This window comes from Rhinolophus sinicus, chromosome 5 (genome assembly GCF_057876585.1).
Source record: "Rhinolophus sinicus isolate RSI-liver-muscle chromosome 5, RSI-T2T, whole genome shotgun sequence".
NCBI classification, from domain to species: domain Eukaryota; kingdom Metazoa; phylum Chordata; class Mammalia; order Chiroptera; family Rhinolophidae; genus Rhinolophus; species Rhinolophus sinicus.
This window is the reverse complement of record NC_142505.1, coordinates 77,286,834-77,312,773: the sequence shown is the minus strand read 5'-3', so window position 1 is coordinate 77,312,773 and position 25,940 is coordinate 77,286,834. Positions and strand designations below refer to the sequence as shown.

The following is a 25,940-nucleotide window of genomic DNA, read 5'->3' as shown; positions in this document are numbered from 1 at the left end:
GAGCATCTTATGGTCCTGGGGAGAGTTCTAGCATAGGTCTTCTACTCTCCAGGACCTCGAGGGGTTCAGGGGCAACTCCTCATATGTTCAATCAGACCTGAGCCCCCTACAGAGCCCAGGGTCCCCTGTCAGCACCCCTCCCCCTCATAAGCTCCTTTCTTCAACAGCTGCCTCCACTGGAACACCAGTTGCCACTTGCCCATTTAAGTTTGCCGACTCTTTCCAGCAGCCGGCCTGATTGCTTCTTGGCACGCCCGAGAAGTGTGCCTACTCCTTTAACTTGTGCCACAGCTGGTTGTGAGCGAGTGTTCTGTCTCTGTAGTCCGGAGCCTCCTCTACGGGGCCCTAGACGCCTCAAGCCTTGAAGAAAATTGGCTGAAGGCGAAGGATGTGCAGAATCTTCACGCCACGAATTCGTTAATTCTTGACGGCGGCTTGGGGAAGTCGGCTTGGGATGGCCCTCGCGCGTGGGATGCCGTTGACACTCAGTGGTGATGGAGACCACACGCGTAGGCCTAGCGGGGTGACTCCAGACGCTTTATCTGAGCTCCGCGAGGAGGCAGGGCCCGGGTGGACGCGGTTCCGGGTTCCCCAAGAGGCCATGGGCTGGCTGTAACCTGTGGTACCTCCCGAGCACCATGAGACCCAGCAGATGTTCTTGCAAAACGCAATTTGCTTTTTTCACTTCTCAAACGCTCCGAAAATGATTTCGCTACCGGGGAAAACTGCTAATTTGGATTGCAAACTTGGCGCACAGGGGTTTTCTGGGCGCTGCCCCCCGGCACCGCAGGGGTCTACGTGCCGGGCGGGCGTGAAGAAGGGTCCGCGGCGCCGGAAACAATGTGTCGGGAGCGAAGAAGTAACAGTCGTGGCCGCTACTCTGTATCTCCGCTGCCTGGGCGCCCGATCCCCAATCCGGGCCTGGGAGCCCGATTTAAAGCCCCGCGCTGGCTTTGCTCTGGGGTACCCGGGGTCACCTCGTCCACCCAGGCTAGGTCCGGGTCCAGCGCCACCCGCCAGCCACATCAGCTCCTGGGGGAGAGGGGTTGTCTCCCAAACGCAAGGCCGAGCACGAGGTCCTGGACCCCGCGAGTCTGCATTAGCTCAGAGGATCCCTGGCCGACGCTCAGTTAACGGGAACAGCCCCCCGTCCCCCCCCATCCCGGACGCTTCAACCCGGTGGGATTTCCAGCAGAGACTGGCGGGCGCTGGTGGCCGGCACGCGTGTTCCTGCGCACGCACACACCGTGAGCACGTCAGCCCCGCCGCCCCGGGCCCGGGTGCACGCGGGCCCTGACGCAATCCCGCGCACGCCCGTGGGCTCTCGCGTCCGCAGCGGGCACTGAGGGGCGCAGAAAGGTGAGAGCACGGCTCAGGACCCGGACCGGGACCCCGGCGTGGGCCTGGGTGGTGTCCGGGGCGGGCCCTGGGGCGGAGCTCGCCGGGCTGGACGCGCAGGGTCGGGGCGGGTCCGCGCCGCCGCGGTCCGCGCCGCTCCGCCCTCGGCCCCGCTGCTCTCTCAGTTCCTAGCGCTGCAGCCCCCGCCGTAGCCGTCGCTGAGCCCATCGCCACTGCCTCCGAGGTAGGCGCAGCAGAAGGGCCCCGGCTCTGCCTGCGTCCCGGGCTGTGCGCCTTGTCCCTGGGGAGCTGGGGAGGAGATGGGGGACGGACAGGCGAGGGCAGGGGAGGGAGCCGGAGCGGCCCGCGCGGGCCTGGCGGGTCAGTGGCTGCAGAGCAGGCCGCGCGGGCGGGTGGCGAGCGGGCTGGGGTTGGGGAGCGAGAGGCCGGACATCCGGAGGCGCCTGCGGCTTGGGGCCAGAGCCCGCGGGGACTTAGGGCGGAGGGACACGGGCCGCCGCGTGGAGGCCCGGCCGGCTGCAGGTCTAGGTGACCTTTCCAGGCGGCGCCCTCTGGCCCTCGATGCCGCCAGCGCGGGTCGGGCAGGGACCTGTTTGTTACCCAAGCTCGCGGGGCCGGGCCCACGGACGTATGCAGGTCACGCTGTTGCCGGGAGGCGACCGTGGCGACCATGTCCCGGCGCCCCCAGTCCCTCACGCCCTGTCCGGCCTACGCCCGGAGAAGCTGGCGCCGGGCACTGTCCGCGCGTGCCAGCGCCTTCGGGGCGGAACGGGAGGCGGAGAATTGACTTAGGCCGCGGGGTCTGGGGCTGGGCCCTGGGCAGAAGGTTAGGCCTAGGAAAAGGAGGCCCCGCGGAGCCATGTGGCTGGTCTCTCGGCCTAAGCAGGGATTCCTGGTTCCGGCGCTCATTCATTACCAAATGAGGCTGTGCATTCTCGAAACTGGTTCAGAGCTTTCGATTTGAGGCCCGCAGCCCAAGTGACTTGTCCAAGGTCACACAGCTGGGAGGATACCACTCCTCAGTTTTCCCATCTATAGGTTGGGAGCAATTGTACCTCTCCTTCGTTGGATTTTTGGGAATAAAATGAGTTGATGGGCGAGAAGCCTTCAGAATAGTGCCTGGCAAGGAGAAAGTCTCGGTAGAAGCCTTGACAAGGCTTTTTGGGGAGGACCTAGCCCATTCCCTGCAGACTGGTTTGCTCCACATGGCGTTCTGGAAAAGATTCAATAAACACAGCCCCTGATATTTTACATGTTAGGTAATATTAAGCATTTGTGTGCTAGGCATTGAGTAACTTTCATGATAATTCATGAAAAATCGCTGAAGTTTACAGACAGGATCAAGGTGGAACTGGAAATTGAATGTGGGTGCAGAGGTAGGCCTGTTCCACCTGAGGCCCCATCCTCTTGCCCACCCTCCCCAGAGGAGATAGGGAAATGGGCTCCTTGGCCTAATATGCTGTTGGCAAGGCCAGGGTAGACTGCCCAGGGCCTGCCTTCTTTCTGTCCACCTCAGCTGTGGACTGAGTTTCTACACCCTCTGGCATATGCCCTATGCAGCTTTGTTTTCAGTGCCTGTGGTGCCACCTGGCACACAGTAGGTACTTAAGAAGGGTCTGTGGGGTAAAGGCACTTTGCTTTTTATCTAGGAGTTGACTCACGCTTATGGACAAGATAGTGTTTGCTTTTCCAACATGTGGCTTATAGTAGGTGCTCATTAAGGATTTGTGGAGTTATTGAATGGGCGTGTGGAGCCACTGCAGGCCCAGACCATCGCGCCTTGATGCTGGACATCCTTTTTGAGGGACACTCACATCTCACTCACTTCCAGGAAGTAGCCTTGCCGAGCAGAGAGTCACACATAGTCAGGTTGCCAGGGTTTGTACAGCCCTAGAGCAGTGAGAGGCAAAACTTCCCTCATTTGAAATAACTCCTTCAAAGGCGTTACCTTCATTCTGTGACTTTCCAAGTCCTGTGGGAAACTTGTTGAACTAGTGTTTCTGGGTTTGCAGGGCGGGTGGCATGGGTGGCTGGGATGTTCCTAAAGGCCTTGGGCTGTCACCTCGTCCCTTGTACAGTGAATGGGCCAAGGGCTTCTGCTGGAGTTGACCTGAATGAAGTGCTTGACCCTGGGGACGGTGGCTGCTCTCAGTTGATTAGTTTTATTTCTGCTCTTCTAAAGCTATAGGCAGGGGCCCTTGATAGACACAGACGTGGGCTCACGGGGCACTCTAGTGAGGAATCGCCCGTGCGCTTCTGGTCTGGCGGGACTCTAGGTGGATGTGGACGACCACTGCTTAGTTGGTGTTGACAAGGCACATTCACACCCACCTTTCCTGGTCAGATGCCCCCTAGATGCTGAAGTCCACGTTGCCCTGGACGGCGCTGCTCACAGTGTGAACAGCTTTGAAGGTAGAGACTGAGAGAGGTATGTGTGTGGCTGAGGGCCAGCCAAGCCTGCAGGCAGCCCCTCCGGGCCCACAGGGCCTGTGGCTTTAGGCTCCCCACAGACTCGTCTGGTAGCCCCTGAAGAAAGGTGAGCAGTGGGGTCCTCAGCTGGGCCTGGGCACAATGCTCCCATTTCCTGCTTGCTCTCAGGAGGGTGAGGGTGAGTGGGAATCTAAGTGCTTTACCCAGACTGTACTGGAAAGAGTGCTGGAGAGCAGATTGAGCTTGCAACACAGCCATAGGGTCTAGTACAGATCTAGTCACTTTCCTGTCCCTCAGTTTCTCCAGTATGAAAGTGTCATCATCATCACATTCATTGTTTATTGATTGCACGCTTAGCACCCTCCTGGGGGCTTGACATATGTTCTGTCACATTGAATCCATCATCGTACGTGCCCTGGGAGAGAGTGACTGTTGCTTCCATTTCATGGGTCAGAAGGCTTGAGCACAGAGAGGTGAGGTAAGCATCCAAGGTCACACAGCTCAGCAGCAGTGGAGCTGGGGTTCAGGGTCCGGTTTGGCTAGTTCCAGTGCTGGTGCTTTCAAACTGCAGTTGTCGCTCCAGGGGGCCATTGCGAGGAGCTAGTAGATGGGAGTGCTTTTTGAAAAGGAGCATTTGCTGTTCAGAGGGGAAGCGCTATTCGTTCACACTGATCAGAGTTAGCCAGGTGCACAGCAGGCCAGCTGTCAGGGGATTGCTGTCAGGGGAGTCACCCCAATTTGTTGCAAGGAAAGTGGCACTGGGTTTCTATCAGAAGGGCCAGTTTTCCCGGGATAAGGTGGGAGTTATTCTTCTAGGACCTGGCTGGACAATATTCAACTAAACAATACCTCATTATGGTCACGGAGGACTCTGGACCCTGTGGCTCAGGGTGACCTTTCGGCCGCCTGCACAGCAGCCATAATGATAAGAAATATATAAAGTGAAAACCTGTAACAAAATGCTATGTTTGTTGCATGCTTCCCAGGTCCTAGCCACTGTACCTAGTGCTTTATATTAGCCTAATTTAGTCCTCACAATGATGCTGAGTCACATACTCTTTCCCCATATTAGAGCTGAGGAAAAATGAGGTGCAGATACGTTGGGACTTGCCCACAGTCACATGTCTAGAGGGTGGTAGAGTGGGATTGGAACCCAGGACTGCTTGACTCCTAGCACTGTCTGTGTTAACTGCACTGGATCAGGCAGGAGCCTTGGGTGCACCTGGGACCCAGACCTTGGCACGCTGCCCTTGATGGGTGGGTGGGTGGGTAGGCGGCCCCCAAGTCAGCTGCATTCTCTTGAGGCTTGTGGAAGGCTGTGCTGCTGGTGGCCCAGCTCCCAGGATGTTTTAAAATAGAAGCAACGCCTGGAAAGCGGGGCTGCCCTGTGTGAGACTGTCGTTGAGGGGGAGGGGAGGACAGCTGTACTGGGAACACAGACTTGCTACCAGAGCAAGGGGCATCGGCTTTGCCAGCATCCTGGACACCCAACCACGGGCTGTTCTCCTCGGCTGCCTCTTCTGGGTGAGAAAGTGTGGGGTGACTCCTGATGGTGGTGGCCCCACATAGTGGCTGGCAGAGCTGGGCTGGCCTCCTGCTGGGGAAGTTGCTTTCCCTGGTCCTTGGAGTTAGGGGAAGGTGCTTTTGCTCTAATCCCTGGTTTGTCTGATGCTCCTCCTATAGGCTGGCCCTGTTCTGCCCTGACGTGCCGCCTAGAGTGGTGGTAGAGAAACAGAGCCAAAGGCTTTCCCATAAGTCTCCCTTCCAAGGGGAACCCAGGGTGGTGACGGTCCTCGTGATGAGTGCTGTGTGGGTTGCCGTCCTTGCAGGAATCAGACCCACACTCGTGCGGGGTAATCAAAGAAGCACAATGAGGGATCATTTGCGAAGGTGTGGGTAGAGAGTGGCACTCCAGACCAGGGGTGTCTGGGTCCTTTGGAAGTGGGAAGCGGCCCTTTGCAGGAGCCGTGGGCTTGGGTAGTGGAAAGTAGTCGCTGGCCACCCAAGGTCCAGCAGGGAACAAGCTTGGGTTGGGGATGAGCGCCCCATCCTCACCCCATATTCTGCTGATGCTTCCTCTTGGCCAAAGCCAGCCATAGTCCCTTGATACCAGTCTATATGGTCAGGTCTTGGGGCACAGAGCAGGATGGAGGAGGGAAGGGCGGTGCGAAGACTCCCGCGCAGTGGGTTGTGGTTCCCATCCCACGTATTGAGCGCTCACCGTGTACCAGACATTCCTCTGTGCTCCACCTGTGAACGCACTTAGTCCCTGCAGCCAGTCGGGTGGAAAGGCACAATTGTTAGCTGCATTTTATAGATGAACAAAACGAGACTGGGAATAAAAGTTATACGTGGCTTGTCCACAGTGACACAGCTAGGAAAGGCTGGCGCCAGCTAGAACCTCTGCAGGCTTGCAGCCCCTTCCAGCAGTCACTTGTGTCCTGCGGCCTGGGCACCGGATGGGCTGGGAAATGCCGTGGCAGGGTGGTCCTAGCCCTGTGACACCCTTGCCCTTGGAGATGTTGTCGCTCAACCCATTGGCTGTTACCTGTGTTCAGAAGACTTTTCCTCCCAGCTGAGGTTTGGGGACCGAGGGCTACCCTGCTCCCTGTGTCAACCATGGCAATGGCTGTGGGCTCTCTGAGGGCACCAAGGCTCCCCTGCCTGGATCCTTCTGAGGGAGCCTTGGTAGAGAAAAGAACATACTTCAAAGTGGGGGTTCTGGGGTGGTCCTTGGTGCGGGGAGCGTGCCCTCTCTTCTCAGTGGCACATAAGGGCTGCCCTGCCTGTTTGTTAGGCAGGAAAAGGCTGAGAGGGAGGGAAGGAAGCTTCTGAACAGGTGCCTCAGGCGATTCTCATGCACACTGAAGTTGGGGGGCTCTGCCATCCTCCTTCCTTCTGGGCTGGGGCCCAAAGCCATAAGGGGTCACCTGCGAGTAGAATGTGCCCCCTACGGGCCTTGCTTGTTAACCCTGCCATCTCAGTGTGGTTTGACTCTGTTCTTGGAACCAGTATAGCTTTTCCTCCTGGCACCCCGGCTGCCACAGCCTTTTAGAATGTGACTTGTTGTGGCATTGCAAAGGCAACATGGCTTCATTTCAGGCACGTTGGTTGGATTTGTAACGTATCCTTAAAACAAAAACAAAAACAACGTACACAAACAGCTTACACAATGAAGAAGAATAAAAAATGAAAATCCTCTTTTAACTCCACTCCCTAGACTCCCCTTTTCTTTCCAGAAGCAGTGCCGAGGCAGCCGCATTCACAGCTCGGCTCAGGTCCTTCCACGGCCTTTTCCGTTCATTCACACGTGTGAACATAGGAAGATGTGTATGTAAAAAGGGTTTCCTCTAACTCCGTGGAATTGCTTTTTTCATTTAACTATAGTATAGGCAGCTTTCTCTGCCACCATACATGTATAAATCCACCTCATTCTTTTAAAAAGATTTTTATTAAAAAATATAGCTAACATACAACATAATATCAGTTTCAGGGGTGCACCATGGTTGTTCCACCTCATTCTTTTTGCTTATCACATGGTGTTCCTTAGTTTGCAAGTACCTTAAGTTTTATTCATTTATTTCCCTATTGATGGACAGTTAGGTTGCGTCTGGGTTTTGTGTTACGAATAATGCTGCAGTGAGTGTCTTTGTGTACCCACCTTTGGGAGCCTTGGGGACTAGGGTGGGTGGGTCCCTAGCAGTAGAATTGCCCCTAGGGTTGGTTCGTGTACGCCCAAGTAGGACTGCCAGCAGTTGGTTCCAACAGGGCTGTACTGTACCTAACACGCCCACTTGGCGTGAATGGGAGTGCCCTTTTTCGACACCAACAGTAGATATTGTCATTTACATTTTTGGCAATCTGTTGGTTGAGTGAGTTTCCCAAGCAGGCGTGTAACTCACCCTCAGGGATCCCCAAAGCCCTTAGAATAAAGTCCACACTTGGTTCTGAGTTCAGAAGCGGCAGTGCTCACTTCTGAAGGCACTTGGCCTCCTCAGCCTGAGTTCAGCTCTCCTTAGGCCAAGGTGGGGGTGAGGGTACTAGTAGGGGGTCTCCCCATTCCCCATTCCCCTTCCCTGGCAGCCGTGCAGTTGCCCTGCAGGGAGTTCCTGCTTCCTCATTACATTGTCATCTACTTAGTCTCTATTTTCAGATACTTAGTTTCTATTTTTTTCCTATTATAAATACATTTTGGTGCTCATTGCGCATATACTCTTTAAAAAGACATTTACATTGAATACCTACTATGTGCCAGGCCTTGCCATCTTTGTACGCATAGTGTTTTCCATGTTTTGGATAAATTTATGCATGACAGGCTCTGGGATGCTTTGAGTTCAAGGGTGTGATTTGGGGGTAGGTGTGTACTTGTGGGGTAGTGGGGGTGCTGGGGGTGCTGGGAGCAGAGCAGCTGTCACTGCCATGCAGCTGATGAGTCAAGGAGGATACCTCACCCCAAGACTGAGGTTATGTAAGCGTTATGCCAACCATGCTGGGCGATATACTGTCCCTCCCCTCTTAGCTTCCAGTATGGGCTGGATTTTCGTTCCTGAGCTGAAGTGGCGCTTGCATAAGCTGTTCAAGGTCAGCCAGGGAATGGCTGGATAGGTACGCTGGCACGCAGTGGAGGGGAACCAGGACTCCTGCCTCCTGGTGTGATTTATTGGTCCTTCTCAAAGTCACCAGTGACGGCAACCGGCCCTGCTTGTCCCTTGTTTCCCACTTAGCCCGGGGAACCAGGCTCCCAAGGCTCTGCCTTGAAGCCATCCCCCGGGCACAACCTGCGCTCCTGCCTTCTCCCGGCGGGCTTTGGGTCTGCATCTGTCTGGGGCTGGCTGCTTTGCCCATGTCAGTGTGCCCTGCTTCACGCTCAGCCCCTGGAGACCCTTCTGAAGGCTCGTGGGCTGCACGCTGTGGAGACAGATGGGGAGCGGATCCAGGTGGGGGGGGGGCGGGGTTCAGCCTCCGAGTCAGGGCGGGCAGCAAAGGGAATGAGAGCAGAATGCTGAATTCTCTTCCTTCCAGTGCTGGCCTGAAAAACAGGAATGGAATCATTATTTCTACCAAAAAAATTGTTTTTGAAGCAGGTGCGGAGAACTGTGTAAAATGGGCATTTTCTGGGTGATGTTTGCAGTTGTAAGAAAGCTGAGCTCAGAGAGGCAGTGACCTGAGGCCCTGTCCCAGTCCTTTCAGATAAATGCAGCAGGAGACCCAGAGACGAGAGGGGTGGGGAATGGGGAAGGTGCACAAAAAGCAGAAGGGGAAGCTATTAATATACTATAACCCACGGCAGTTGGGGGCCTTAGTGAAGGGGAGTCATCCTCCTGCTCCCTTGGTGGGTGTTACCTCAGGTCCAGGAGGGGTTTGGCTCCTCAGCCCGGTGCTGAGCTGGAGCCGCAAGGAGCTTGGCCTTACCTGAGGTCCCTGTGCTGTCCCAAGTCCCTTGTCCTTGGAGGTAATCTCCTTAGTGGCCACATACTTAGTGTGATGTTTGCTGTGCGGGGAGTGGTTTTTGACAGGTGGCTTTGTCCATTTGGGTTTGGGGATTAGTGATGAGAGAGGGCATTTGGGGAACGTTACATGATCAGTGTTCTGCCTTTTCCCTGAGGGACGGACCTGTCCAGATGTGAGAGCTGCTCGTGTCTGGTGAGGCTGGTCCTGGAGCCAGAGGAGGGTACTCGGGAACGCCGTGGTCCCCAAGGTGCAGGGAGGTCTTAGCTGACCCACAGATAATGCCACTGGACTGCTCTCCCCCTCGCCCCGGGGCTGAGTTTGTGGCCCAGCGGGGGAGCAGGCAGCCCTGAAGAGGGGTGCTTGGTCCAGTGATACGTAATTGCGGGGAGAATGTTCTGGGCTCTTTGCTGAATTGCTCTGCAAGTCCACTTGGGGCTTCCTTACCTCAGCCTTCCCTCCAGGGTTGTTTCATTGCTTCTCCAGGGAGGGGGCCACACTGGGGTATTTCTGGAGGGCCTGGTGGATGGTTTCCTGGTCTGTCCCGATGGCGGGTGTCCCGATTTGGGTGGAAGGGGAGAGCCCAGGCTTGAAAGAACCCATGGGGGCAGCCTCAAATGGATCTTTCCCACATGTTCTTTGTGCCCTGACCCTACGTGGACTGAGCCACCCATGGTTCCAGTCTGACCATGTGTAAGAAATAACTGTACGCAAAAATACCATATACAGCTCACTGGGCTGCTTCTCTGCTCAGACACAAAAGTGAGTTGGGGCAGAATAAGCAAAACCTCTGAAAAAAAGTAAACTAGGACCTGGACCATAATTCTTATAATGTAAAATCATGCAAGTTTATAGTTGTTTCTTTTACAATGTGTTCATGGGTTCTGTGGGCTCCCTGCAGTGTCTTTGAAGGTAAGGCTTCAGTCAGGAAAGGGACTTCCCGTTGTGTTGTTCCCCTGGGGCCCCTTACCAGGAACATGCCATGCAGGAGTGTATTTGTGTGAGTACATATATGTGTGACTGCAGATGGGGAGTGTGCAGGCGTGGTTTGCTGGTTTAGGGATGCTGTATCTTACACATTAACGGAACCATCTTTGAGTTAATTGAATTTCTGGCTAGTTGAGGATAATGATTTTGGAGATGGAGAAGATGCAGAAGATGGTGCTTTCTCATGGCCCCTCTGCTCTTGGATGGAGCACCCAGCGTGCACCGTCCAGGATTGGGATTTTAATTCTGTGTATGTAACGTGCCCAAGCAAAGCCTCCCAGGGACGCAGTGTGGTCTTTGAGGCAAAGACCGTTTGAATTAATTCATCTTTGAATACCGAGCAGCCTGATACGTGCTTGCATTGCTTTTCATGTGAAGCGTTACCCAGTTGGTTAAATTTCACTGTACTCCCTGAGAGGATATGACGCTCTAAAAGTGAGTTCCCCTAAAATGCAAAAGTTCTGTGAAAAGTTGGGTCCATGCTGGCACTAGTAGGTACTCTGTAAATATTTGTTGAGTGAATGAAATCAGGACCGTACGGAAAATAGGTTGCCATGAAAAGTTCTGATTTTTCTTCAGTGCGTTTAATGCCTTAGCAGTCAGCATTCTTGTGAGAAGATACGTTTTATTGGCAAGAGTCCCGTAGTTCAGTCAAGTAGCTGGCTCATGGGACTGTGTCTTGGACAATTAATTCATTCAGCAAATATTTACTGACTCCTGCTATCTGCTGGGCCTGTGCTCAGCCCTGGGGTTGCTGGTGAGAAGAGGTCTAAAGTCAGGGTGATCTGCTGTCCACAGAAACGTGCTGGGTGTCTCAAGCTCTGGCCACAAAAGGAAGCGTGAGACAGCACAGGCGTCTCTGTCCACACCTGGGAGCAATAGGTACCTAGACCTCAACGCTACTGATGTTTATTGGTTGTTCATTATACCTAATAATTGTTATTGATGGAAAACTCATTTCCATAATTACCAATGTATTTAACCTGGTGGTTCTTTTATTGTAGCAGAAGATGGCTGTGCCTCCCACATACATTGACCTGGGCAAATCTGCCAGGGACGTCTTCACCAAGGGCTATGGTGAGTGTCGCATGGAGTGGCCTTTCAGCTCACAGACCAGAGTGGCATGTTTGCTCATCACAGTTTGAGAGCCTGGGTCAGTCAGCTCTCAGAACTTCCACATCCGGGGACGAGGACGAGCTTTTTATAGCTAGGAAAGCAGTGTGGGTTGTGCCCCCAGTAGGGTGCTGCAGACCAGTGGGCATTTTGTGCCCTCTCCCAGGCGTGGGGCAGCTCTGTGGGTGCCGCTGCAGTGAAGTGCAAGTTCTACATTTAGCCCGTCCTTAGGCACACGCCCACGCCATTCTGCACCTTTTTCTCAGACTCCGCTGGCAGCGCAGGTGGGCTCCAGGTGGGGCCTGTACCTGTGTTGCCTGCCACTCTGCCATGGCAACTGATTCCGTACACAGGCGGCAGTGGCAGAGACAGGCGCCCTCTGTACGCGTGGCATTTTGAAACAGCGTAAGGGAGGCAGAGATGCTGCTCTCGGGTTACTTATTTAACCTTTTAACAGTTACTATCTTCTTTCTTTAGGATTTGGCTTAATAAAACTCGATTTGAAAACAAAATCTGAGAATGGACTGGTAAGTTGTCTGACCCACGGAGTGCGTGGCTGTTTGTTGTAGATGGGTAAATAACTGCTGTGTCTTGGGTGGCAGAATCAAATGAAGGGAATTTTTTGATTGTGGCAGTTTGTGGTTGTCACATTCATTGCTTCCTGTGTGGGATGGGTGGTCCAGGGGGACCGTGCCAATAGGTTCCCCAGTTCAGTAGCTATTAATAGTCACAGGTATAGGAGGCAGGCATCAGTTTTATTTTTCCGTGTGTATCTTATTTCAAAACTGACCTGTGTTCAATGCTGCATAATTATTAAAAAAAAAAATCTCAGTAGCCCCTTTTAGACTGTGCATGTGGTAATTGTTGGAAGGAAGAAGTTTTGGGGTTGAATTACTGCAATGTCAGCTTCAGCTCAGTGCTTTTTCTCTGTACTAGGCTGGAGGCAGGATGGAAGGAAGAGTCCCTTCCTGTCCAGACTAAAGAGTTACAGGGGAAGAAGGAAGCTGTCTCCTGATAAAGAATTCCCCATGAGATTCCTTTAAGCAGCAGACTCCTTCACCCTGCTCTGTACTTTAAATATCTCATTGAGTTATAGAAGTAGCTTTGCCCCCACACATTCAGGGTCTCACCCTAATTGTTTAGGGGTGGTATCTGGTGAAGCCCTGGTGGGCAGGCTGTGACTCTCTCTCTCCTTGAAAGGAATTTACAAGCTCAGGTTCAGCCAACACTGAGACCACCAAAGTGAACGGCAGTCTGGAAACCAAGTACAGGTGGACTGAATATGGGCTGACGTTCACAGAGAAATGGAACACTGACAACACACTAGGCACGGAGATTACTGTGGAAGATCAGGTAATGGTCGCCTGCGAAGACAGTGTTTTAGTGCTTGACGTCTGCTGGCCTGCTCGTAACTAAACCTACTGGCACATTTCTTTTACGTTCAGCTTGCACGTGGACTGAAGCTGACCTTCGATTCATCCTTCTCCCCCAACACTGGGTAAGGATCTCATGTTTTCTCCGCAAGGACATGTAGCAGTGTTTTGTAGCAGTAAGATTCTGCACTGTTAATTGTTCTCCTGTCTCGGCTGTGGAGGCTGCAGGATTTCTGGTCCAGTTACGCTCCGTTCCACGTGAGTGAGGTGGCTGCTTACGTAAGTGGCCGAGGTGGTGGGGCAGCAGGCAGCCTTTGGAAGCAGGGCTGACCGGTCACCGGGGCCAGGGCCCTTCCCCGGCTTCCTGCTTAGGGACACTGAGAGCGTCCCTGATTTCTCTGTGGCTCCGGAGGCTGCATTTTTTACCCCAGGCTCTCCAGCCACAACCAAACGAGGCTGGATGGATGGTTACTGGAAACACCAGGAGGCAAGATGGCGTGTTGGTCGGCCTCAGCTCCTGGGTGCTTTTCAAAGTGGTCAGAAGGAATCGTTCTTTTCTAGAACACTCATGTTTCTTTCTGCCCACCGCAGTGAGTCTCCTAAACTCGGAGACTCAGATGACTGGCTCCAGGGCATGTAGCCATTCCATATTATTTTTCTCTCTCCCTCTCCTTCCTTTCTTCCCTTCCAATAAGTGTTTATTAGAATGAGGGTCTCCTGGGTTTTGACCCTGTACTGGGTGCCGGGTGACCACAAGGGGCTGGGCAGGCAGGCTCCTGTCTCTGGAGGTTGTAGTCTTTTTATAACTTGGTTATGGATGATCCGAGGTCCATTGGCCAGGAGCTGAATTTATTCTTGTTCTCATCTTTGCTGTAGTTTCTTCTGCGGGAGCATTGTCTCCTTGCTTGTCTACCCCTCTCCCTCCCTCCCCCCCCCCCCCCCCCCAGCCTCGATGGAACAAGTTATCCAGAGAGAGCCTCTGGTAGGACGAGGCGCTGGAGGATGTCCCCACACAGATGAATTTGCTGCTTAGGACTTTGCTGCCCTAGATGGCACATTTTGCAATTTGTAAGGGATTTCCTGTTACCTTTGGGAGGTTTGCGGAGAAGTCTCCAGGTCCTGCAGTAATAGCCATAAGGGGAAATGTTTTTTAAAAATTTTAATGTTTTATTTTGAAATATTTCAGACTTCACGTAGACAAAAATGTTGCACAAATAGTGTGTAGGGTTCTCATTTATTCTTCACCCAGCGTCTCCTCACGTTAACATCTTACATAACCATAATATAATTATCGGAATCAGGAAAGTATGTTGCTATCCTACTGTTAATTAATTTATTGTCCCCCTGATGTCTTATTTCTGGTCCGTGATCCAGTTCAGGATGCTACCTGGCATTTAATTGTCGAGTCTCCTTTGTGTCCTCTGTTCTGGAGCATAGTCTTCCTTTGTCTTTCATGACCTCGACGCTTTTAAAGAGGACTGGCCAGTTATTATGTAGAATTCTTCCATTTGGATTTGTCTGATGTGTCCTCAGTTGAACTCAGGTTAGGCAGTTTTGACAACTACAGAAGTGAAGTGTTGTGTCCATTCTGTTGCTTGACAGCAGGAGGTACATGTCAATATGCCTCATTACTGGCGACACTAACTTTCATCACTGGATTAAAGTGTTTGCCAGGTTTCTCTATAAAGCTACTGTTTTTCTGTTTGTAAACAGTTAGTACCTTGTGGGGAGATACTTAGAGACTGTGCAAATATTCTATTTCTTATACTTCGGCTCACAAATATTAGTGTCCATTGGTGATGCTTGCCTGTAACAAATATGTTTGGCAAATGGTGATTTTTCTGTTTCCATCATTCCATTTACACTTATTAACTGGGATTCTACTGTAAGGAAGATCATCTTTCTCCTCCATTTATGGAATCATTTATATCAGTGTGGATTCATGCACGTTTATTATATGGGTTATAATCCATGACTGTCATTTACTTTGTCCCTCCTACTGTCCCCGGTGTGGCCACTGGGAGTGCCTTCAAGTTGACATCCTCTGTGTGTGTGTGTGTGTTTAAAATTTTTTTATTTTTCAATTACATACAATATCACACTAGTTTCAGGTGTACAACATAGTGATCAGGCATTTATATAGCTTATAAAATGATCACCCCAGTAAGTCTGGTACCCATCTGACACCATGTATAGTTATCACATTATTTTTGATTATATTCTTTATGCTGCACTTTACATCCCCGTGACTGTTTTTATAACTGGCAATTTGTACTTCTTAATCCCTCCCCCTTTCACCCCCTCAGCCCCCCTCCCATCTGGAAGCCATCAAAATGTTCTCTGTATTTATGAGTTTGTTTCTGTTTGTTTTTTATTTGGTTCTTTAGATTCCATATATAAGTGAAATCATATGTTATTTGTCTTTCTCTGTCTGACGTATTTCACTTAGCATAATATCATCTAGGTTCATTCATGTGGTTGCAAATGGCAAGATACTGCAATGAACATAGGGGTGCATATACCTTTTTGAATTAGTGTTTTGGGTTTCTTTTAATACCCAGAAGTGGAATTGCTGGGTCCTTTTTTTTGTCTCTTATTATAGCCTTTGTTTTAAAGTTTATTTTGTCTAAGTATTGCCACCCCAGCTTTTTTTCATTTCCATTTGCGTTAAATATCTTTTTCCATCCCTTTACTTTCAGTCTGTGTGTGTCTTTCGATCTGAAGTGGGTCTTTGCTTACTTTCTTATCCATTCAGCCATCCTGTCTTTTTATTGGAGCATTTAATCCATTTACATTTTATTATTTATAGTTTTGATCTTTCTTTCTCTCCTCCTCCTCCTTCTCCAAGTCCCTTTAACATTTGTTGTAATACTGATTTGGTGGTGATGAACTCCTTTAGTTTTTTCTTTTCTGAGAACATCCTGTGTGTTTTTGACAAGCCCCTATCATTTTTTTTTCTGGTTTTTGAGCACTTCTTTAGAAGATGTACCAGGTTTATCTTCTACTTATTTTTCCTTAGTCCTGCTGTCAGCCATTTCTCCAAGGAGCCTTGATTCCTTTTATTGAAGAATGGTGTTTTGAAACCAAGATTCGGGGTTCAATGTGTAACATTGCTACTGGGTATTTGAGGACAGTTGGGATGACTTGATGGAGATTGGAAATGAGAGGCTTGAAATGGCTTTCCAAAGCAGCTGAGGGGTATAGGCTGGGAAAGCATCACGGTTTCCATAAGGAGCTGAGTATAACCACATATGAATGAGGCTGCAGACCTCATTTAGGGACCAGCACCCATCCTGAGTACCTACCACAGGTAAAGCCAGCTTGTTAACTACAAATCAGTCATGCCTCTCTCAGGTGCTTGTCAAATTAGCACCACTGTTTAAAGAAGAAAATCTTAGGAATATCTGAAAGAGCAATAGCTCAAGAGCCATGGAATGCTGAATTAGATCAGAAATCTGGAGAGAAACCTGAGCCACTGTTCCAGCACTGCCCATTCTCTGGGGACCTTGTGTCCCTGGCCAGAACCCAGTGAGACACTGTGTGGAGGAGCTGTGTAAACTGTCCAGTGTGGCTGGTGTACCCCACTGGGCGGAAGCCCTGCCACAGGCATCACACTTCGTGCTCAGCAACAGCTTTTTACCTAGTAGTTGTAAGATGCTCAGTTTTTACATTTCTTGGTCTCCCTCTCTTTCTAAATGTCAGCCTCTGAGCAGCTGTCTTCATCAATCACCCCACCCACCTTGGTGCCAATTGGATACTTGGCCAAAATCCAGGCTTCTTCCCCCAGAGAGCAGGCAGACCAAAAGAGGTTTATTTTGAGTCTTTCCTCTTGAGAGAGAATTTGGTGCTTACGCCTTTCCTTTAAAGCTTGTGAAAATGTACAGAAGGAACTTGAACAAAAGTTGCAAGTTTCATTGTCACTTGGGCACAATGTTGGCTTTATTTTCAACTATGACCTCTGAAATTCTTATCTCATTGAGGACTTGGGGTGTTTCACCTTAATAAAATTTTTTATTACGGAAAATTTCAAACGCACAAAAGAATGCAGAAAAGTATATTAAATGCTCATATTCCCATCACCCAGCTTTAATAAACATGACCACGGCCAGTCACGTTTTATTTACACATTCATAATTAATGCCTCCCACCCTCAGATAATTTTGAGGTAAATAACAGATATCACATAATTACACCTATAAATATTTTAATATGTATTTTTAAATAATAATTCTTAATTAAACAGTATAACCATAATATCACATTGTAAAAATAGTCATAATTTCTTAATATTTTCAAAGCTGTAGCCTGTTCAGATTTACATGATTTCATGAATTTTTTTTTTTTACAGAATCAAAAATCGTTCATGCAGAATTGTAAAAAATTGGTTCCTATGTCTCCTAAATCTCATAATTTTTAGATTCTTCTTCTCTCTCTGTTCTCCCCTTGCCATTTATTTGTTGAAACGAGATCATTTATCCTGTAGAATTACATATACATTTTGCTGTTTCCATCTTTGTGGTGTCATCTAACCCATTCCCTGTCCCCTGTATTTCCTGTGAATTGGTGAGTGTAGAGGCCTCGTCACATTTTGATTTCATTTAGAGCAGGGCTGTGCTGACATACTCGTATGCTGGTAAGTGGTACTGTCTGCGCACACTGGGTTGCACGTAGAAGGCCTGCTTTTCTCTGTATGTTAGTGCTATTCAGGATCCTTCTTCATTTATTAGCCTGAGTATTTCAATAAAAGGAAACTTCTCAGCAACTATTTGGTTACCTTGCAACCTAGTACAGGAAAGGTAGGATAATTGTTTGATTCCTTTTTTATTTACTGTTTTCAAAATTACCAATGGGTACTCTCTAAAGGAGGCTGATTTGTGTGTATTTTGTCATTACGAGTTCATAGATTTACACATTCAATGTGTTTCAATCCATGGCCGACATTTTCTTCAGGACACTCCCGTCATCCCATGTTTGAAGCCCTTGTCCTCCTTGGGGTGGCTCCAAGTCCTTCTGCTTCCGCCTCAGTACCAGTCTTTGACAGATGCTTCAAGCTCACCTTGCACATTTCCTGCCCCGACCTGGAGCCTAGTATTTTTCCACGGAGCACTGGTTCCTCTTAGGAGGGAATGGTGCTCAGGGCCGGGTCTGGGTGCCGGGGATGAAGCTTTCACCTCGGTGAATGGAGCTGGGGTGGACATGGCTGTGTAGTCTTGGGCCTCTGAGCAGATCTGGCCTCCCCTGGGGGCTCTGCTGAGGTGGCAGCTGGCTCTCGGTGGGAGATGTCCCCTTTGTAGCTGAGTGACAGAAACACTCAGGTGCAAATAGTCTCGATTTTATCTGGTAGATGTGATCTTGTTTCCAGGATTGACTTTTGGTAAAAGGCATGGTGATACTATTATTTGCAGGTGACACGACTCACCTACTTTTCCTGAGGAAGCCTGGGTCTTGAATAATTGGCAAGGGAGGCACTGACCTGGTCATACGTACGCATCTGGGGTCAGCAGACTAGACCTGGGGTCTTCCTGGCCCCCATGATGGCAGGGCCCCAAGTTCCATATCAGTACCCAGTTCTCTGAAATATATACTCACTAGAGTCTCATGAATGCTGAATTAAAAGCTGTCTAACTTTGTTGTATTTACTTAGGTGGGCTCTAGTTTTTATTTCTCTTTTTACTTAAGTGTGTCACAAAGTAAGAAGACGTCCATCTCCTTAAGAGCTGCTGCGTAGATAGTGTCTTCTCATGACATGGATAATTATATGGTGGCGCTCCACCTAACCAAGGCCTGCGTCGGCCCCTGCATTAAATACAGAGAGAGGATCGTGAGAGAAAATGACTGAGCTCATTTGTGTCAGGCTTGTGTTCTCACTTTGTCATTGCGTCCTTTTTGCAGACTGGATGTGTCCTGCCCCTTGTGGCACAGCAGCTGCCGAAGGGAGGTCTGGGACCCTGACTTGGGCCCCCTACCTCCTGATTTAAGCTGGGATTCTTTATTTAAAATGTGCATTTCTTGGCCTGGTGCTCTCCATGTGAGTTACCTTCTGATGCTAATGCAATTTCTTTTCCTTAAGGAAAAAAAATGCTAAAATCAAGACAGGGTACAAGCGGGAGCACATCAACCTGGGCTGCGACGTGGATTTTGACATCGCCGGGCCTTCCATCCGCGGCGCTCTGGTGCTGGGCTACGAGGGCTGGCTGGCGGGCTACCAGATGAATTTTGAGACCGCAAAGTCTCGCGTGACCCAGAGCAACTTTGCGGTTGGCTACAAGACTGATGAATTCCAGCTTCACACTAATGTGTAAGTACGGGAGTGTGGTCGTGCGAGGGTGTGTGTGTGTGTGTGTGTGTGGGGGGGAATTCTGCTTCGCGATTGTTTCCTCAGCTCAATTTTTCATCACTGTCAAGTGAGTTTTTTGGACTCAGATGAACAAAATGGCCTGCTGGTATTTTTCTGTTTCCCACCTACTCATTCCCTGATGTGACTTAGGTTCTTTCTCTTCTGGGAACAGTCAGCGATGTCACTGGGACACAGAGAATGATCAGTGACAGCAAGGGCGTGATGTCCGTCCAGAGAGGTTCCTCTCCCTGCAGCTCAGTGGATATTAGAGGGCCTTTCGGTTTTAGTTAACAAAACGGGGGACAGGTGCAGCTCTCTCTCTGTCTCTCTCTCTCTGTTGTCTGTGGGGATCAGCTTAATGGAATGTAGACATGGGAGATCAGTCAGGAGATGCTTAGCTTGGTTAAGTACAGAGCGTCTTCTCTGCATGACGGAGCACTTAAAAGTTGATTAACTCCTGGACAGTATAGTGAAGGGAGGAGAAAATTACAGCTTAGGTCAGAGAGAGCCCTTGTAATCCAACTTGAGTTGAAGTAGAGTGCTGACTTATGTGAAGGGAAACAAAAATTTCATCAGTAAAATCCCGGTGCACACGAGGAATTAACCTGTGGCATAAATGAGGACAACTTTACCAAATTTCCTTCTTTCCACTAGAGGTCACTAAAGAAATGACTTCTTAACTAAAAGACAAGTAAATGGTGTTAGTGTCTAAACGAAGCACATTTCTGTTAACAAAGTTTTTTGAGGAAATTTCTATGATTAATAATATAATAAATGGATATTAATAAATTTAGAGTCTTTTCAAACTAAAACGTCACAGGAAACTTAGAGATGGGTTTCAGTCCATTTTGAGCAGAAACATTTTGTAGTGTAGCAGGTAGCGCTTTCTCATGTCCCACCAGGACCACAGAGGTTGCCGCAAGGACCAACACAATGCGCAGGTGGACGAGTCTGAGTTGTAGGTTAAGCTCTTTTGTAATCGCTTCTCCTCCAAGGGGCTGGGTCAGTTCTGGCTGTGTCCCCCCAGCTGTATAGCTGGTGGAGCTAAGGGCCACAACCTGCTTTCTGCACATGTGGCACAACCTTTCTTGCCATTTCTGGCTGTGTTCTCTTCTCATTTGCTTCCCCTCCCTTACCATTTCTATGATACAAGCATTTATTTTAAACATAGTAATATTAGCAGCAGAAGAAAGAAATCATTCAGAATCCCGAGTCCCAATGCCCTAGTTATTGCATCTTTTTAAAAGAATATTTTGGAAGCCAATTTCACCTTCCATGCAGCCTGAGTCGTTGACTGAGCTGCCTTTGGTTGTTCCCAGGGATGGCTGAAATAGCCTTCCCTTCTGCCCCTGAGCCTTCCCACCTCTGGTGTCTGCTCCACTCCTGTCAGGCTTCCTGTTATTTGGTGCCTGCTTTGGATCAGTTCACTCCATTCACAGCATCCCTGTCCTGTCAGACGTGGGCAGCCCTGACCTGCTCTAGCCTGTCTTCCTGGGCGGCTTGACATCTGTGCTGTGCTTGTTTGCAGAAATGATGGGACAGAGTTTGGTGGCTCCATTTATCAGAAGGTGAACAAAAAGTTGGAGACTGCTGTTAATCTCGCCTGGACAGCAGGAAACAGTAACACTCGCTTCGGAATAGCAGCCAAGTATCAGATCGACCCCGACGCCTGTTTCTCGGTAGGTACCTCTGGAATCGTGCATCGCCCAGGCCCCAACAGACCCCAAGCTTGGAATCCTTCTGGATTGCTGGAGTTCCATGCTTTGGCTAGAGATTTTCTCACTGTGAAAAGAGATCAAAACGAGTAACATAATACTAGTAATAGTACTTCCTGTGGGTGCCAGGCCCATTACATGTGGGTTACTGTAGTTAATTCTTACATAACCCATTGGAAGTAGGTGCCTTTCCCACCCTTCTTTAAAAAAATCATTCATTGGGGTGGCCGGTTAGCTCCTTTGGTTGGAGCGTGGTGCTGATAGCACCGGGGTTGCCGGTTTGGTTTGATCCCCACATGGGCCACTGTCATCTGTGCCCTCCTTAAAAAAAAAAAAATCATTCCATCTCTATTATCACAAATTAGGAACTGGAAGCTTAGAGAAGTTGAGTAACTTGCCCAAAGGCAGACATTTGGTAAGTGCTGGGGCCTGGATTTGGCCCAGACTGGCTGCGGCACCTCCTTCTCTAACCAGTCCCTGTGCCATGCTGCAGACTGTAAAGGGGGGTTCCCTTGAGCCCTAAGCTTTTAAGTGTTCATTTCCCCCTCATTTGTCACTCTCTTGCCCAGCTCCTATATCACAGATTAAGAAAACAGGCCCTGGCATTGGGCAGTTGGAGTCTTATCTTGCAGACCCTGTAGCATTGCTCATGGACCCATCCTTGGGTTGCTGCACGCACAGTTTTTGTATTAAGTCCTGTCAAGCTCAATCTCTGACGTCACAAGTCACTGCCAGCTGTACCCCTTTTGGGGTGGAATGAGGAAATCTCATGTTGCAGGATGGTTTCTGGGCTTGTTTGTATAATTTACAGACAGCCCGTTTTAAGTCTCCTGAAATAGGAACTGAATTTGGCTCCTTGAATGTTAAGCATGTAAAAACGAAGGAAAAGGGGCCTTGTTACTTGGATGGTATGTGCAAAAAGGAAGGGTTAGACGGGTCGCTGCCTGCCAGGAGGCTCTCCTTACCCCCTGCTCTGCTCTTCTGAGGGAGATGTCAGGTCTGAAAACAGCCTTTGAGCAGAAAAACAAACTGCTCGGAAGCCCATCTCTTACCAGTATTTGGTGTTCTTGTGGCTTGAGCTTTCTCTGCTCCTGACCCCTTGTTATGTCACCAGAAAGGGGTCAGGGAGAGGCCCAGGTTTCCCGATGACTCCGGCAGAAGAATGAGGGCAAAATGGTTATGGACTCAAGCTGCTTTGTTGAACTTGATGATTCATCCACCTTGACTAAGTACTGAAATTTAAGTGACTGGCTGAGTCATTCTCTTGCTCCAGTAGACATTTTAAACTCGTTTGTCAGTGTTGAACTTTCTTCATGTCAGTGGGATTTTCGCTTCTCTTTTTCATGATGAAGAAATTCTAACAGTGTTCTGCCTTAAAAAAAAAAAAAAGTCTCAAAACCCTGTCTAACATTTGCTCTGTTTTCCCTCATCCAAGCAATAGATGTTTAAGAAATCCCCCATACTAGAAAGCCTTTTATCTCTCTGGCCATACATGAAAGTGTCCTCATATGTTATAAATTAAATACAGACCTACTCAGTATACATGCAATTGGGGGAAGAAAAGAAAATGGGCATTCATACCTTTAGGAATCAAATGTAAAGAATTTCCTTTTAATTGAAAATTATGTTGACTCTTTGAGTTTCCCTTGTGAGACCAAGCTCCCAAATTTGGTATATTTCGTATTGAATTTAATGAATCCCATAAACAAAGTGGTCGTGAAAAAAGACAGAATTTGATTCTGAAGTCCAGAGTTGGTTGATTAAAAAGCCCTTATTCATTTTGGACACGGAAGCGTGAAGTACTAAACATTTTCATTCTGTCTTCTCTTTTCCTTGACTAGGCTAAAGTGAACAATTCCAGCCTGATAGGTTTAGGATACACTCAGACCCTAAAGCCAGGTATGTGTTGGTTCTGTGTGAAATTAGTTCTTCGTCTTAAAAAAAATTGTGGTGCTGGTTTGCTGCTTTATAAATGCCTGTATAGTACATGGTAAATGAGTGTCTATAAAATTTTATAATGATGTGTTTATAAAGGAGTGCAGAGGCATTATACAACGTTTGGAGAACAGGAGAAGTAGCAGATAGGAGAGAAAAAGACCAAGGCTAACACACATGTTACATTTTTGGTTCTTTGCTTCCATCCTTTTTTTTCCCCCCAGTGTACATAATGTTTGAAACTAATTTCCAGCAGGTTCTTAAAACTAGCCCGTAAGTCATCCCCACAGTAAAACTGGTTTGCAGGTTTCCTCTGCACAGTTGGTTAGTCCCTGGTATTTAGAGCCATAGGAGATAATACCAGCTTGGGGTTATTTTGGACAAGATGGGCCTTTGAGCCCTGGAAATCTAAGATTACATGTCATAATCAAGCTTTTCTAGGGAAGATATCAGTTGTGTGTGTGTGTATGTGTGTACGTGTGTACATGCGTATATGCATATGTGCATGTATACATGCTGTCAATGTGGATGTCAGACCTCGGCGTCTGGTTCCTGATTGGGGTTTCATTTCAAGGGGCTATTGCTGAAGGAGCTTACTGCTTGGCGCCAGTGGTAGAGAGATGAACTGTAGCAGGGGACAATGAGAAGAAAAAGGAAAGGGGAGTCCCTAGAGTGGATTTGGGGAGGCTGTGGAATAACACTGATTGTTTTATAAGCTCATTCTAGGCTACCTGTTAATTAATCAGATGGTGCTAAGTAGCAGGAATAAAAGGGCCATGTGATTTTTTTTTGCCCCTGCTGATCACACACAGCTAGAACAGGTTCTGAATTGGGTGTGGTTTTGCTAGTGTGCTCCAGCATTCTTCCGTGTGTCAGTCTTTCTAGTCCGTGTCAATCTCTCTTTGCCCTCTGTGTTAACGTTTCTTCTCTTTTCCTTCCTCTATCCCTCCCCCTTTCCTCCTCCTGATTTCCCCCCTGCAGGTATCAAACTGACGCTGTCAGCTCTGCTGGATGGCAAGAATGTCAATGCTGGTGGCCACAAGCTTGGTCTAGGACTGGAATTTCAAGCATAAATGAATACTGTACAATCGTTTAATTTTAAACTATTTTGCAGCATAGCTACCTTCAGAATTTAGTGTACCTTTTAATGTTGTATGTCTGGGATGCAAATGTTGCTAAATATTATGTTAGACCTCCAGGTTAAAGATGATTCAGCTTTAAGGTGTTACCTTTTCAAAGGTACAGAAGAAACCCAATTCCCAAAAAGGTCCTTTCAGCTGTAGACTTGGCGGGAGCTTGGCGGCCCCTCTAGAGATGTCAGGTTTCTTTTTTATCTAGAAATGGCTGCAAGTGGAAGCTGATGATTTGTAAGCACTTTGTAAATTTGTATCGCATAAATGAATGAAATTGTGACTTCCTGAGAATTGAACCTTGGTTTCCCACTCTAACTGAGTCTCACTGTTTGATGTTGTGTACAAACTCATCGAAGGGACTTTTTTAGATAGATCTTCATGACCTGCTTCCACCCGGGTCCATCACCTCTTTTACACCAAAAGTAGTCTGCAGGGTGTCGTAGTTTCTTTTGTGCCATTTTGGGGTGGAGAAGGTAGATGTGATGAAGCCAATTATTCAGGATTTAATTCCCTCTCATGTTGTGGTTTTTTGCCCTTGCACCAGAGTGTGAAATAGGTTCTAAGAGCGCCAGCTGTAAGCTGGGAAGAGTCTCTGTGACTGTAATCACATGGTGACAACACTCGGAACCTAAATTAGACTTCTGTTGTACTCTCGCCACTCAGTTTATTTTTTAGCAGTTTAATGGGTACATTTTAGAGTCTCCCATTTTGTGTGGAATTAGATCCTCCCTTTCAAATGCTGTAATTAACATCACTTAAAATAAAACTTGAATAAAATATTGAAACCTCATCTTCTTCTGTTGTCTTTATTAATAAAAGTGTAAATAAACAGGGCATTTGGTCCCTTGCTCCGTGTGTGTGTGTGTGTGTGTGTGTGTGTGTGTGTGTGTGAGATATTTTTAGTTTTCTATTGCTGCATAACAAAGGACCACAAATTGAGTGGCTTAAAACAACACTCATTTCTTTCACAGGTCTGAAGGTTAGAAGGCCAAGTCCAGTGTGGCTGGGCTCTCCGTTAAGGTTCTCACAATGCTGAAATTACGATGTCAGCTGCACTGCTCTCATACAGAGCTTAGGGTCCTCGTCCAGGCTCACACGGTTGTGGCAGAATTTAGTTCCTTTTGCTTGTAGGATAGTGGTTCCTGTTTCCTTGCTGGCCATTCGCTAGGGGCCACTGAACAAAGGGAGCCTCCTGTGTTCCTTGCCACGTGGTGCCGTCTGTCTTCAAAGCTGGACAGAAACAATCTCACTGTCAAATCCCTCTCACACTTCAGAACTCCAGGAAGAGCTCTAAACACTTTAAAATTTTTATTTTATTTTTTTAATTGAGAAATAGCTGACATATTACATACTAGTTTCAGATGTACAACATAGTAATTCGATATTCGTGTACACTGAACTGACCACAGTAAATCTAGTTAACATCTGTCACCATACAGTTACAATGTTTTCTTGTGATAACTTTGAAAATCTATTCTCTTAGTAACTTTCAAGTATACAACACAGTACCATTAATTATAGTCACCATGCTGTATATTACATCCCAATAACTTATAACTGCCCCACCCCTTTTACGGGCTCACCTGGTTAGGTCAGGCCCACTGAGGATAATTTCCCATTCTTAAAGTCAGCTGTGCCATATAACAACCTTAGCACAGGAGTGATCTCCCATCATATTCATGGGCCCCTTTCCGTACTCAAGAGCAGGGGTTCATACAAAGGCATGGGTCACTGGGGGTGGTTTTAGGATTCTGCCATATATTTATATTTTTAAAAATGATTCTGGAAATTTCAAACACTTACAAAATAGAATAGTAACAAACTACATACACATCCAGCTTTAACAAGTGTGAACTCTTTTTAATGATACTTGTTTTTAGGTAGAATTCCTTTTTATGGATGTTTGGAAGTGATTAATTCCACACAGGTATCAGATTTACTTCTAGCATTTTGTGTAACTGATCACTTCAAACCTGCTGGCCTCAGTGTTTGTCATACTGGTCTTCACCAGGTTCATAAAGACATGCAACTATTTCAAAGTGAACTTTATTGAATTTGTCCAGAGATTTTTGTACATAATTAGATACTGGGTACAGCCAGTCAGGTGCCA

At 48.4% G+C, this 25,940-nt stretch overlaps 1 protein-coding gene across 3 annotated transcripts; it reads left to right on the top strand.

Moving 5' to 3' along the window:
* Positions 1 to 419: 419 nt before the first annotated feature.
* On the top strand, positions 420 to 24,620 carry VDAC1 (voltage dependent anion channel 1). 3 transcript variants are annotated; one of them, XM_019740333.3, is made up of 9 exons: positions 420 to 1,359; positions 11,229 to 11,301; positions 11,815 to 11,864; positions 12,538 to 12,690; positions 12,783 to 12,835; positions 18,781 to 19,008; positions 20,576 to 20,726; positions 22,604 to 22,661; positions 23,679 to 24,620. In XM_019740333.3, the coding sequence occupies exons 2-9, from the start codon at positions 11,235 to 11,237 to the stop codon at positions 23,768 to 23,770; spliced, it is 852 nt and encodes a 283-aa protein (XP_019595892.1). In that variant the 5' UTR covers positions 420 to 1,359; positions 11,229 to 11,234; the 3' UTR covers positions 23,771 to 24,620. The 3 variants fall into 3 exon arrangements, with proteins under 3 accessions (XP_019595892.1, XP_019595893.1, XP_074169610.1); XM_019740334.3 differs by having other exon boundaries at positions 1,283 to 1,582; XM_074313509.2 differs by lacking the exon at positions 420 to 1,359 and adding an exon at positions 11,028 to 11,106.
* The last annotated feature ends 1,320 nt before the right edge of the window (positions 24,621 to 25,940 follow it).

Excerpts from the sequence above, each read along its gene's own strand:
- VDAC1 (XM_019740333.3), top strand. The coding sequence starts at position 11,235 with ATGGCTGTGCCTCCCACATACATTGACCTGGGCAAATCTGCCAGGGAC. Across the intron at positions 11,302-11,814 it reads CGTCTTCACCAAGGGCTATG|GATTTGGCTTAATAAAACTC; the intron begins GTGAGTGTCGCA and ends TTCTTTCTTTAG. Across the intron at positions 12,836-18,780 it reads TCCTTCTCCCCCAACACTGG|GAAAAAAAATGCTAAAATCA; the intron begins GTAAGGATCTCA and ends CTTTTCCTTAAG.